The sequence below is a fragment of the Sinocyclocheilus grahami genome, unplaced genomic scaffold (assembly GCF_001515645.1).
Source record: "Sinocyclocheilus grahami isolate Dianchi unplaced genomic scaffold, SAMN03320097.WGS_v1.1 scaffold1321.1, whole genome shotgun sequence".
Lineage (NCBI taxonomy): Eukaryota > Metazoa > Chordata > Actinopteri > Cypriniformes > Cyprinidae > Sinocyclocheilus > Sinocyclocheilus grahami.
The window spans coordinates 54,753-69,309 of record NW_015506500.1 but is presented as its reverse complement, the minus strand read 5'-3'; the positions used below and the strand labels follow the sequence as shown (position 1 = coordinate 69,309).

Here is a 14,557-nt window from a genome sequence, read left to right as displayed (position 1 = left end):
ATTTATTTATAAATTAATTTATCTATTTTCTTTTATTAATACATTAATTCTTCTGTTAAAATGTATTATTTGAGCGGTAAATTAGATTACAATTTTTTACAGTAATTTTTTTTTTAGAATCTGAGTGTATGGTTGTGAATCTGAACTGTGAAAGTTGTGAAACTAAATATAATTTTACACACACACACACACACACACACACAAACACAAAAAGGTTAGTAAGTGATTTTTCACATTAAATTCATGTTAACATTGTTTACATCATGTGGTTATACTATTGAAACACAAATTAGTATTTCAACATTTACATTCGCACGTAACCTTTTTTTCTTTTTCTTTTTCTTTTTCTTTTTTTAAGAAAATGAAAACTTAGTTGAAATTAAATTGTGCAATTGTGAAATTCAACCTGTGGTCAACAATATGCCACAAGTGCTGCTGACTGAGCTTAACTTGTATTTAATTCTAGACTATTTAATACTAAGGGCTTCTAACCATAGTAAGAACCACTGATATTCAGCCAGGAGACCATCAAAGCATTGTTTCCAGTTCTTTCCAAGACATGGAACCTGAATGTTCATCATCTGCTACAAAATCATGCTCACTTTCCTCTGCATTCTTGCTGGTCTGCTTGCATGGAGACCTTTTCCCATCATTCTGCCTCAGAACCAGCTCATGCTGCCGCACTGTAAAAAACACAGTCTCTGTGTCGTGAGGCGCATGCCCAGGTAAGTTTCCTGAATGGTGGAGACGTGATTGTCCTTTGGACCCCATGGTGCCCAGAGGCAGGCCTTTAGTGCCGCTGACACTGAGACACACGCTCTGAGTTGTGGTGTGTGACATCATGCCTCCATAGTAGCCGCTTCCACATCCCGCACTGTTGTTGACACGAGCTTTCTGCTTCAGGTCTATTGCAAGACTGCGCCTCAGCCAAGCCTTCTTAAGCTCTGCCTGCACCTGTTCATGATGGAGAGATAAAAAAAGAAAGAGACAGAGAAAAAGGGTTAAGACACTGGCACACACACAAATTTAAAGGTGATGTATGTGGTTTCCTCTATGTTAAAATACAGTCACTTGTTCCAGCTTAACGAAATATGTTGTGACCCAAATGAAAACCACTTATACTATGTACTTTCTAGTGTATGAAGGATATTCTGTAATGTGGCATTGGAGTCTCGTAGCCCTTGTATGTAATAACCTATACAGCAAAAAATATATACTTTCTGACCAAAATATATTTCAAATATATGCTAAAAGCTTAATGAAATATTTTTTGGAAATTGAAAATATATTTAGTTTTATCCTTCATATACCAAAATATATTTCAAAATGCAAGAAAATAAATTTCCAGCCTTATACAGTGGGGCAAAAAAGTATTTAGTCAGCCACCAATTGTGCAAGTTCTCCCACTTAAAAATATGAGAGCGGCCTGTAATTTTCATCATAGGTATACCTCAACTATGAGAGACAAAATGAGAAAAAAAAATCCAGAAAATCACATTGTAGGATTTTTAAAGAATTAATTGGGTGGGCCAAAATACCAACAACAGTGTGTGAAAACCTTGTGAAGACTTACAGAAAACGTTTGACCTCTGTCATTGCCAACAAAGGGTATATAACAAAGTATTGAGATGAAATTTTGTTATTGACCAAATACTTATTTTCCACCATAATTTGCAAATAAATTCTTTAAAAATCCTACAATGGGATTTTCTGGATTTTTTTTCTCATTTTGTCTCTCATAGTTGAGGTATACCTATGATGAAAATTACAGGCCTCTCTCATCTTTTTAAGTGGGAGAATTTGCACAATTGGTGGCTGACTAAATACTTTTTTACCCCACTGTAGTAGCCTAGTAGCTTACTAGTGAAATCTCAGTGCACAAGTGCATGGTCTGAGTATGTGAAGTGCACTTTTTGTTGAAATTTTCAGTGTGAACACACTACTATTTATGCTACCAAATTGCATAGTGCAATGAATATGCACAGTATGAATTGAGATACATCAATCCACCTAAATTTTAAGTAAAAATTTTAAAGGCTTCTGGGGTCATCAGCTTCCAGTTATTTTTATCTGAACAAAACAGCTCGTTGTGCTGCTTGATATTGGAAACTGGTATTTATTTTATTATTTTAATGTAGTACCGTATTATTGCAATTATAGACACACTGGTTTGTAACACAAATAGTTTATAGCACTTTTTATTCTCCTTGTTAATTTACCTATGGTGACTAATGAATCAGAAGCCTTGCACACTCACAGAAAATAGCATCTTTCACGTTGCAAATTATTATAAGGTGGATAGTTCACCCAAAAATTAAAATCCTGTGTTCAACTTTGTCGGTCCAAATTGTGTATAAGAATTTTCAGCCATAGTCACACGACACAGACAAGAACTCTAAATTAAAAGTTTGAGTAAAAGATGACAGAACTTAAATTTTTAAAGGGGTCATATGATGCGATTTCAATTTTTCCTTTCTCTTTGGAGTGTTACAAGCTCTTGGTGCATAAAGAAGATCTGTAAAGTTGCAAAGACTAAAGTCTCAAATCCAAAGAGATATTCTTTATAAAAGTTAAGAGTCAACCACGCCTACCTAAAACGGCTCGTTCTAACACGCCCCCACATATCTACATCACTATGTGGGAAGATTTGCATAACGCCGCCCAAATGTTCACGCAAAGAAAGAAGGCGTAAAATAATGTGTTTTTTTTTACTTTAAGCCGCATAAACACATTTCATTACACCAAATAATGTTCTTTTTAGCAGCATCATATGACCCCTTTAAGTGAAATATGCCTTTAAATATGTAGAGACAAATGAAACAAATATAAGCCATTTGTGTTTGATTCCCCCCAAAACTGTATAAACTGTCAATAAAACATTGCTCTGCTTATTTGAGCTCTCCAACCAGCCCAAAACAGCAACATTAGCTAAAGGCATTATTCTTACAATTACATTCTGTCCTAAATTACACTCTGCATCTTTAAAGGATCATTTCACTTCCAGGATAAAAATTTCCTGATTATTTACTCACCCCCATGTCATCCAAGATGTTCATGTCTGTCTTTCTTCAGTTGAAAAGAAAAAAAAAATTCTGAAAATGACGGATTGCTTCACTAGATAAGACCCTTATATCTTGGCTGGGATGGTGTAGAGCAGTGTTTCTCAACCCTGGTCCTGGGCGCCCCCCAACACTGCTCATTTTGTATGTCTCCCTTGTCTGACACACCCATTTCAGGTCCTGGAGTTTCTTCTAATGAGCTAATGAGTTGAATCAGGTGTGTTTGATTAGGGAGACACACAAAATGTACAGTGTTTGGGGGCGCCCAGGACCAGGGTTGAGAAACACTGGTGTAGAGCCTTTTGAAACTGCATTGAAACCACTATATGGAGAAAAATCCTGGAATGTTTTCCTAAAAATAAAAACTAATTTATTTTCGACTGAAGAAAGAAAGACATGAATATCTTGGAGGACATGGGGGTGAGTAAATTATTAGGTAACTGTTATTCTGGAAGTGAACTAATCATTTAAACATGCATTTTTCAAAGAAAGCTCATTGAACGGTTCAAGTTCACACCATCAAGTCACACTGGGTAAATACGGTAAGTACACACGTATTAATATAAAGTGTGAAACACTCACCTCCCCATTGCAGAAGCAGTAAATAAATGCCACAAAGAAACCCTGTGGAAATGAAATGAAAAATTCCAATGAAATCATAACCAGAAAAATCATGCAATTTTTCAGGGCAGCAACCATGTATGATGCTTCATGTTCCCTAATTAAATTAAAGCAACATGAAAAGCTCCATTGACAAGCAATTTGTATGTTTAAAAGCTGTATCTGTTCATTTTATTTTAAGAACCTTAGATACCATGAACTACAGTAACAATAAAAAGTTGTATTTTATTGACTAATGTAAACAATATTAATAAAAACCATAAGCAATTAATTGTTCACTATTAGTTAATGTCAGTTAATGCATGTAAAGTGTAACCCTGTCATCTTAATTCATCAATTCTTATTGAAAATTAATCAATTAATTAAACTTCTATAGAAAGTGTAAATCATTGTCACTGTGAACATAACGGCAGACTATTCAATTTTTAGCAATTGAATCCCAAAGTAATTTCCTTCACATCTATTACTTGCAGATTATAGGTTTAAAAATGCCCTTGGGGAAAATTTGCCAGGTCAAAGGAGACGCCTGACCCCAGATGAGTGGATCTGATTTATTTATTAATTTTTTTGGAAAGTAGACTATACCTGTGAAGAGTTGAAGAGCATCTCATAATGCATCTGAATCTGCCACAGTAGACCTGTGACCTCAGTGTATGGAAGAGCCATGAACAGCATGTAATGAACTCCAAACAGTGGCATCAACACCAGGGTTGACTTCAGCAGTTTCCTACACAGCAAACAAATCACTACAAATCACATGTGTATTTACATGCGTAAACGCGTACGCGTGTGTGTAGTAATTTATAACCTGTACTGCTGTCTAGGGTCTAGTTTTCCAGTGTTGGTTTCCCACAACTTAGAGGCCAGAACCCTGATGATATTGAGGAAGAGAAAGAAGTTTACCTAGATAAATAAAACACAAAAATAAGTGACTTTTCAGTAGGGATTTTCTGATAGGAAGCGTTTATTGTTTATAAAATATGGATAATATATTTTCCATTTTATAAAGTACATATTTTTGTTACTGCATAGGATATATTTAATTGAAAAATTTGAATTATTATTAGTATTAATTAGAGAAAAATATATATTTTCTTACAACAATGGCTGCCAGGATAGGTACTTGATAGATCCATTTGAGATTGCCGGCGCTTATATCCCAGCACCTAGAGATAAAGAAATCCAGCCTTCAATGCTTTAGAAAGCACTCTCAATCATCTATTATCTTTATTTTACTGTGTTGTAATGTGAAAGGAATATTTAATTATTTAAAACTTTTTTTACACTGGGACACTCATTACACAGTTCAGAGTTTTTCTTGAGTATTTTCCTCACACATCCTCTATAAAAAGTCCAGAGCAAATTACCTACTTTTTCAACAAACATTTGAAACTTTTTCCATTTGCACATTAATCTTGCTGCACCTGGACAGCATCCAACAAAAAAGTAATATACAACAATTCTGGTAACCATTTACAATTAGGTTAGGTTTATTAATAAGGTTTATTAACATTAGTTAATGCATTACATAACATGAACTAACAATTAATAATATATTTTTACAGCATTTATTAACCTTTGTAATGTTAGTTAATAAAATTATATTAATGTTATTAGTTATTAGTTCACAGTGCATTAACTAATAGTAAAACAATAATAGTACAACTTTTGTATAACTATTTATGTTAACTAATATAGATAACTGATTTTAACAAATGAAACCTCATTGTAAAGCGTTACCAAAATTATTAACTCAAAAAAGCCTTATTTTATTACTAGACACCCAGGCTTTAATCTTACCTAAACAATGTAGGCCCATAAGAAACTAAATATTGAAGAACCACTTGGAATGAGTATAATACACCGCTGCGTATCATCAGCATATAAATTATATGAAATATTGTTTTTACAAAAAAATGTAGACTAATGGAAACATATACAGTGAAAATAAAATCGATCCAAGAATAGAACCCTGCAGCACACTGCTGCTTAATATAGATGATGTATAAATACATTAATAAAAACATGAACTACTTAAACAACTGCTTGACCGCACCATAAATATCTTGACTTCACAGGTTCAGCCAGAGACTATTTTTAGAAAGGCCAACATTAGGTCTTGCCTGGAATTTGCTAAAAACTATGTGACAAAACCTAAACCTTTTGGAAAAAAAGTTTTGTGGTTTGATGGGACCTATTTGGCCTAAAAGTGCAAGTTAAAGCCAAACAAAGCTCATCACCCAGAAGATAATACATTTATTCTCCAAACTGCATGTCCTATGTAGGGTTGTGGGGATATTAGGGCCAATCCCAGAGTCTCGGGCCGAAGGCAGGGAACTTAGGAGATCATATTCCAAGGTTTACATTTAGAGCTTTAACAGAAACCTTTGCATGTAGGCACTGCACGCATGTGTGCCACTTGTTTGTGTGTGTAAACCTACTGTGTGTCTGCCAGAGACACCCGGGCACTGACCCATATGGATACAAACACTGCAGGTATTCCTATGTAAGAGGAAGCAAGAGAGACTGAAGCAGGAAGTTAAAGGAGAATACTATCTACATTTTGTACCCTCAATGCCATAATGTATTGCTCTACAAAATGTTACTATCATATGCTATCTTCAAATCAAAAGTGACAACTCACCCCAGCCTATGATTGTTAAAGCCCACAGACAGTTTTTATCAGACAGGAAGGCCATGAAGATCAGACTATGCAAATACAGACCCTCCACCAGGATCCAATAATGATTGGTTGCCAAGAGATACAGGAAGAGGGTCACAACAAACTTGCAGCCCACCTGTTAGCACACAGAACAATAAAACCAATGTTGGGTTCTGCAGACACTTTGTGTTATTTATGTACAGTATTTATGTATTCATTTGCAAATGTGTTTTTGTAAGTACCATGTAGGGTCTTTGTCCAATGGCCCCATCTTCTAGTTTGCCTTCATCTATGACAGCATAAAGAACGGCGTCTTTCACAAATATACTGATTGCTCGGCATATGAATGAGGTGAAGAGGTGGATGTGGATGTGGTTACGGGTGCAATGGAGACGTCTATAGAAAAAAAGAAACAGAGAAAGGAGAATAATCAAACTGACTTTTAAGTAGTTGTGGAAAATTATTAATTTCATTGTCTCATACTGTAAGTCACATGACAATGCAGCTGTAGTACATCCAGATTGCTTTCATTATGAATTGTAACTTTTTTTAAGTGCAATTAATTGAACTTATGGGTGTTTTTGACCCACTTAAAGTATGACTTAAGTACATCTTTATATGTAATTTTACAATTACTTGATTCTTGTTATTAATTACTAGTGTGAACTGAATGAAAAGTTCTGCATGGGTAAATTACAACTATTCTTTCAACTTTTATTCTTACAACTATAGCTTTCTCAGTGAGCAGAGGACCTGCTGACTGTCTGATCAGATCATAGCAAAGATATCTCATAAGTCTGTATCTGAACACATGGATATCATATTCAATGCTACTCTTACATTAAAAACTTGATATTTATCTTGTCTAAATGTTAATTTTGCACTTACTTAAAACAGCAAAGGATAAAGACAGCCACCAGTAACGCGACCAGTGATATGGAGTATCCAATAGTGTACATGAGATAAAGTCGCTCAAAGACCTCCTAAATAAACACAGTAAAATAGAAAACATATTATTGAACGTATGTAAATGTGACTGTAAAAGACTGTTCATTTTAGTCCATGATCTTATTTTCTTATCTTTTAGACAAAAAAAATGAAATAAAAAATATTATATAAATTTTTTTGTGTTGCTATGCTGATAGCTTCTGTGTGGTTGCTATTGGTGGTTGGTGACTGAAACATGTAAAAAGAGTACATATCAAACTATCTATGATATTCTGGTCTAAATAAATGGTTCAGGTGCCTCTTTCAATTTAATCTATTGAATATTGATTTTTTTAACCATTTTGTTTAGCCATCTACCAGGTGATGTCAATTAATTGACTCTGCCAATGAGTTACATTCTTAAATGTATATAGTATGAATATGAGCAATATATAGTATAATATGAGCAACAGAAATGTAATGCATGCCATAAATTGGATAATAGCTGCCTAGGAGTTATTAAAAAATACACACCTCCTGATCGCTGTGGTTAGTGTGCAGGTAGGTGGTGCATTCTGTGTAGTTAGCCCATGTCCGGTTTATAGTGGATACCTGCTCCCAGTTACCTGATGCATCACAGTGGCGATATGCGTATCCTAAAATGCACATAAAACTGTAATGCTAAATACTTAAGTATATAGTGTGGCTGCATACACTTAAATATGTGACAGAATTCACATACAGTGTTTGATATGTTTAGTTGCCTGTGGTGGAAAAAAGCAATAGCCAGTTCACAGCTTTTCATCCAATTTTAATGTTGTCTGTGTTCATTTAATCGCACAAATACCTACATGTAGTGACCCCGATACTCTTGGACGTTTCCAGAGTTTTTTGTTGTTATGGTTTGACAAGATGAAGGCCAGCGCAGGTGCTCTCAAGTTACCAGAGTTTTGGGGACAGCAAGCCTTGGCATGGTTCCCCTTCAGGAACTCGAGCTGCGTAAGAAAACGCTTTGGGAACGCCTTTAGCATGACCATGCTCTGAATCACATGTAAAATCAGTCCAATGGAAGGGCGAGACGTTACAGGCGGGTGACGTAGAGACCAGGAAGCTATAAAAGCACGTGCGGTGTAACCGGTGTCAGCTTTCTGTCAAGATAAGCAAGCACTCTGTGTGTGTGTGTGTGTCAGTCACTATTTGTTGTGAGTCTTATTTAGTGTTGTTTGTCCACTCATAAGCTCCATTATGTCAAGCTTCAGCCAAGAAGAAGCATTTGGGCGAGAGCAGGCAACGTTCAGGCTGTGTGTTCTTCCCTGCCCGTGCTATATTTCGGGTGGGGACACGCACAGTTTGTATGTTGTCTGCTTGGGAGTGAAGCACGCAGATTCAGTTCTCAAGGGAGCTGACTGCCCGCATTGCGAGCGTTTGTTACTGCGTATGATTTGCTCTCGGAAGGCTCTCTTTGAGGAGGGAGCCTTCACCAGCGTTCCTCGGAGCGGCGGGGGCGCTCGTGGGGTTCGCATATGATCCAGTGCCCGCTCTCTGGGATCGGAATCCCGCGCTGCGGTTCTCGGGGGGCTGATTGTGCTTTTCCCGCTGCAAAACGATCCGCTCTCGTCGGGCACGCTCCGAGGAGTGTGTCCGTGCCTGTGATCTTGCGGTTCCGGTCCCGCTGCTGCTGAGGCACGGCAGCGATTGAGATCGCAGGGATCGCACATGATCTGGCGAACGAGTTGGAGATGGGCTCTCCCTATTTCCACCCACATTCCCTAGATCTAGCGCTCTCTCTCGGGGTTCAGAAGCCCACGCTGCGGCTTCTTCCCCCTCTGAGTGAGAGCTCGCTGCTGCAGCTATCTTTCTCCGAGGAGATTGATATTGTTTGTGTGACCGAGCGGCTTGTGCGCTGCTGCTCGCATTACATCATTTTCGGTTTTGATATGAATCTTATCACACCAGACCATGTTTACTTGTCTGGTTGTTTGGGTGCATTTTATTCTGAGGAATTTAAATGAATTATTTCTTGAGACTATGAGAAGTTAGATATACAGGAGCTCTTGGAAAACAAATAAATAAAAATTTCCTCCAAGGAGGTTGAGGTGGTCAATGGGCTGCTGGGCGGGAGCAGCCCCAACCAATCGTGTTCCAGCTCCTCATGCAGCTCCTTCCCGGGCCGAAGGCTTCTAGCGGAAAGCGGATCTGCGGACCGTCATTCTCGCTCGATAGTCTTCGATTAAAACGTCCTGACGCCTAGGGCCCAGGACTTCTGAGGGCCGGCCCCCTCTGGGGATGAGCGGTGTACACCTCATTATACGGTGCCTGTCTCTCCTCAGTGCCTTCAGGAGATCGATCTGCCAACCCTGCCACCCAGCCAGGGTGCAGCGGTCTCCGGCGAGCACTTCTCTCAGTCACCGCCCAGAAATGTAGCGTTATTAAGAGGCTCGCTACCTCTTCGGAGGTTTCTAGAGCAGCTAGTTCAGCCGTTCCCTACCAGTCCGCCGCTTCAGGGCACCGACCTAGCCGCTCTAAGTGCACCAGAAGCCAGTCTCGAGAGACTGGTTCCCTTAGTAGGTCACCTGGTGGTTTGGGAGCCCCTGCCAAGCATGTCTCATTGGGTCCTGCCCTGATAGAAGACTTCAGCTAAGAGAGTCCTGATGCCATGGCTCAGACGGTTCCACTGCACGTGCTTTTATAGCTCTACGTCACCCGATTGTGACGTCTCGCCCTTCCATTGGACTGATTTTACATGTGATTCAGAGCATGGTCACGCTGAAGGCATTCCCAAAGTGTTTTCCGATGCAGGGTCTCGTTCTCTCGGGGAACCATGGTTACATTCGTAACCTGGAGTCATTTGCACAGGCAGAGGCACAGTTTACACTGCGAGACATCACTGCAGATGACACAAAGTATTACTACCTAGTAGCTTTGCTCAGCAGCTCCACAGCATCGCAAGTGGTAACCGTGTTAAATGAGCCCCCTGAGAGGGACAAGTATGGCACTCTTAAAACATACTTGTTGGGAAATTTTGGATTGACTGAATTGCGTTTGAGGCAGCTTCTTTCGTTACCAGGACTGGGTGATGCAAAGCCCTCTAAGCTTATGGACCACATGCTGACATTGTTCGGTGACCATAAGCCCTGCTTTATATTCAAAGAGCTGTTCCTTCGGCAAATGACAGAACAAGGCTGCATGGCTTTGACCAGCATGACAATCTAGGACTTACGAGAGCTGGCTAAGATGGCCGACAGTCTTTACTAATAGAGTCTTTATTAAAGGGGTCATATGATGGGATTTCAATTTTTCCTTTCTCTTTGGACTGTTACAAAGTCTTGGTGCATAAAGAAGATCTGTAAAGTTGCAAAGACTAAAGTCTCAAATCCAAAGAGATATTCTTTATAAAAGTTAAGAGTCAACCACGCCTACCTAAACGGCTCGTTCTAACATGCCCCCACATGTCTACGTCACGATATGGGAAGATTGGCATAATGCAGCCCAAATGTTCACGCAAAGAAAGAAGGCGTAACTTTTATTCTCGCTGTAGTATTGTTGTTGCCGCCGCCGCCATGTCATGTAGGGGCTGTGTTTCATTGTGAAAGCAAAACTACTTTGGTTGGCCTTCCAAAAGAGGACAATATCCGCTTCGTCATGCCTGGAGCTGATCCGTGCTGGTCGCTGAGGTAATACATCAACTTCGCGCTGTCGATCGCTGGATCGGCTTTCACCGTGGACGAAGCGGAGTCCAGCCCGGGCTCGTCACATTTGCCGCAAGCCCGCCGGACGCTCCTTCGTCGAATCCGATGTGAAAGCGAAACTACTTTGTTTGGCCTTCCAAAAGAGGACACGACTAGAAATCAGTGGTTAAGTTGTGAAATGGAGGATGTCTAAGGAGAACTGGCAGCAGTTTGGGTAGCTAGCTTGAAGCCAGTGGGGCTGTCGGTAAGAACAGGTCCAGTCCAGTCAAACCAGGTATATGAAAGTTTATTGTACATCCAAGGAATTTTGGTACATGTAGATGTGCGTGTGTCCGGCCGGACAGGGCATCACAATATGGTAAAGGGCATAACATTTCCGTCACACGCTTGAGGTATTCGGCCAATCACAACGCACTGGATAGCTGGCCAATCAGAGCACACCTCGCTTTTCAGACCGATGAGCTTGGTAAAAATCGACGCGTTTCAGAAAGGCGGGGCATAGAGGAGAAACAATAATGTACAGTATGTGGAAAATAATGTGTTTTTTGAACCATAAACACATTTCATTACACCAAATACACAAAATAATGTTCTTTTTAGCAGCATCATATGACCCCTTTAAAACAGAGTTTTGTTTTACCAACATCTTTCAACGCCTCCATCAACCCACTGGTGGGTGCAGCAAATCAAACTGCACAAGCGCCACATGGTGAAACGACTCTGGATTATGCTTTTATAATGATCACTTTGAGGACAGGGCCAAGAAGTGTTGCTTACCATGTACTTTCTGTGGTAGAATTACCACAGGGGTCAGTAGCCTGTGAATGCTGTTGACACTGGCCATACTGGTTGCCTTCACTTCATTACTCACAATATCGGGGTGAAATTTCCTCTGTGATACTGGGACCCAGGTGAGCGTACTGACGGTGACTCCCCTCGACATGTGTTCTGAAGATAAGAACCTCTTATTGGAGGCCGCTAAAGGTAGCCAAATCCCAACATACGGGAAGCGCCAAGTGAAGTTGTGTTTTAATGGACGGCGTTTCACTTGAGATTTTGTTGTGGCTAAGTTGGCTCTTCTTTTGCTGGGTGCTGATTTTCTTTGTGCAATTGGCTTGTTGGTAGATGCACAAAACTGCCACTTAGTCAATGCGAAAGATTTCAGTTATTTTCCATGTATGCTCAGCGTCTTTTCAACTACAAACTTGTCAAGTCTAGTTGCGAATTTTTGCAAATGCTCATGAGTTTTCTGACATCTCAGTCAACTTTCTCCATGGCAACAAAGCCATGTTGGTGCATCCACTTCCAGATGTTCCAATTGCTCTTACTAAAGATTCTTCTGATTTTGGGGTTGGGGCTGTCCCCTGACATACAGCACCATTGTGCTACGGGCATCCCGAGTTCGAATCCTGGCGTGTGGACCTTTCCCGATCCCACGCCACCTCTCACTCCCACTTTACTTCCTGTCATTAAACTGTCCTATCTAAATAAAGGCAAAAATGCTAAAAATCAATGTTTAAAAAAATGGTTTAGCGTGGCCTTAAAAAAGATGTGAGATCGTGGTCCGTTTCATGCATAGCCTGTCAAAGAGCGAAAATGCAGAGTCACGTTAAGGCACCGCTGGTGCGTTTTGAGGTACTGGAACGTCGTTTCGATCATGTAATCTTGTTGGTCCCGGGGGGATGCTAACCTGCTCACACTGGTGGATCGGACTACTAGGTGGCCAGAAGTTGTGCCCTTTTTCTCAACATCAACTGGGGACATTGCACGTGCTTTTATTGGCACCTGGAGTACCAGATCTGATAGGAATGACTGGCTCCCTTTGGTGTTGCTGGGACTTCAGATGGCCCCTAAGGAGGATTTACTGGCTTGTTCAGCAGAGCTTGTTTATGGGCAGACACTTAGGGTGCATGGCAACTTTGTTCCTGGTATCAAAACTCCATGGTCTGGATCAGAACACAATCCCACTCTACTAAGCCATGACTCCACTTTCGTTCCAGTGCCCAACTCTTAGCATGGACTTAACAAGGCTTGGGGTCCCAATGATCTGTCGTCTGTAAAATTTGTGTTCGTTTGACATGATGCAGGCAGAGGGCCATTGAAATCGCCATATATGAAATATGATGGGCCATTCCGGGTTCTGGAGTCCACGGATAAAACATTTGTAATTGATGTCGGTGGGAGGTCAGAATGTGTCTCAATTGAACACCTTAAACCAGCTAACAGAGACCTGTATCAGCCAACTGAGGTGGCCGTGGCACCTACCTCTGTCAACAAATCTGGCCAGTTTGTTGCTCAAGCTTTTCCTGGTAATAGCCTGTGGCAGGTGACCCGTACAAGAGTGGTATGCAGAATTTGTGCACTAAGTACCAACTCTACCATATTGCTATGGGAGTCGCCCCTGGGACGTTAGACGGCCGTCAGTGACGTTACTCCCTACAGCCAAAGGCCTAGGCTACATACCCCAAAAATACTTACCTGTTAGGGCCAGGCTCCTGGGCCCGGGGTAGAGCTCAAGGCTTGGAATCAGAAATAGATTCCTTTAAGGGAATACGACCAAGAGCCTAGAATCATACTAGTCTTGGCCTGTCACACAGGGGCTACCGCACGTTTCTCTTTGCATGTGCTGAAGGAACTGTCTCAACAGATCCTTAGTAGCAATACCCTGTTAAGTAGGTATCCAGAGGATACATAGGAGGAGTGGTGCCCAAGGCGGAACCGGGGTTTTAAACCACTCAAAAAGAGCACGAAGTCTTGCGCGTAGCTCTTACCATACAGGATTTTTAGAAAAGTGGGCAAAGCATAACGTGCACACACTTGAATCAGGACTTCCAGGACCTGGGTTTGACACCCTTGATCTAGATATACTTAAGAAAAGTATAATTAAATATTCTAAATATACTTGGCTTGTAGTTGTGTTTACTCTTTTGATATAGCAGCTTATTACATACTTTTTCAAATATTGACAGCTTGGAGGTACAGTAGTATTCCAGCATGATTTATATAGTATTTGATAAACTTACTTGTTAAAGTTTATAAAAACAAGTCAGCTTTGCAGTAGGGATGCACCGATACCACTTTTTCCAGTACTCGCCCGATACCGATACTTTTATTTTTGGTACTTGCCGATACCGAGACCAATATTTTTATTGCATTTGTACATTTTTAAAATATAGGGTACAGAAACCAAAAGAGTATGTATAATGTTGGTTAACTTTATTTATCAAATAGATACAGTCAAACCTAAATTTATTCAGACACCTTCAACATTTCTCCCATTATCACAGTTTATTCGCTATAGTTTAGAAAATAGTAATAAAATATAAGAAGAACTCAGAGTTAAACGGAGTCAGAACAAATTCAGCTTGATAATGTTAGATAACGTTGATAGAAAGGTATGTAATGAATTACAATCAACCAAAAATTAGACAGCTGTTAGTATGACAGTATTTACACAACTATCAATACTTAGTTGGGCAACCTTTAGCCTTAATGACAGCCTGTAGTCTCCTGGGCATGCTGTCACCCAGCTTCATGCAAACCTCAACTTCAAATTGTTTTTTTCCCAGACTCGGTCTGAATAATTTTTGGTCCCAAAT

General features: G+C 40.0%; 1 protein-coding gene across 1 annotated transcript in view; it reads right to left on the bottom strand.

The window, feature by feature from the left end:
- Nucleotides 1–528: 528 nt before the first annotated feature.
- Nucleotides 529–14,557, bottom strand: part of LOC107569183 (parathyroid hormone/parathyroid hormone-related peptide receptor-like) — a 35,372-nt gene continuing 21,343 nt past the window's right edge. Inside the window, exons 4-13 of the mRNA XM_016255192.1 lie at nucleotides 7,804–7,925; nucleotides 7,231–7,325; nucleotides 6,585–6,738; nucleotides 6,325–6,478; nucleotides 6,122–6,182; nucleotides 4,780–4,846; nucleotides 4,489–4,583; nucleotides 4,266–4,407; nucleotides 3,642–3,683; nucleotides 529–954 (exon numbers count right to left, since the gene is read on the bottom strand). Coding sequence (XP_016110678.1) covers nucleotides 529–954; nucleotides 3,642–3,683; nucleotides 4,266–4,407; nucleotides 4,489–4,583; nucleotides 4,780–4,846; nucleotides 6,122–6,182; nucleotides 6,325–6,478; nucleotides 6,585–6,738; nucleotides 7,231–7,325; nucleotides 7,804–7,925 — 1,358 coding nt within the window. The remainder of the gene's footprint in view (nucleotides 955–3,641; nucleotides 3,684–4,265; nucleotides 4,408–4,488; nucleotides 4,584–4,779; nucleotides 4,847–6,121; nucleotides 6,183–6,324; nucleotides 6,479–6,584; nucleotides 6,739–7,230; nucleotides 7,326–7,803; nucleotides 7,926–14,557) is intronic.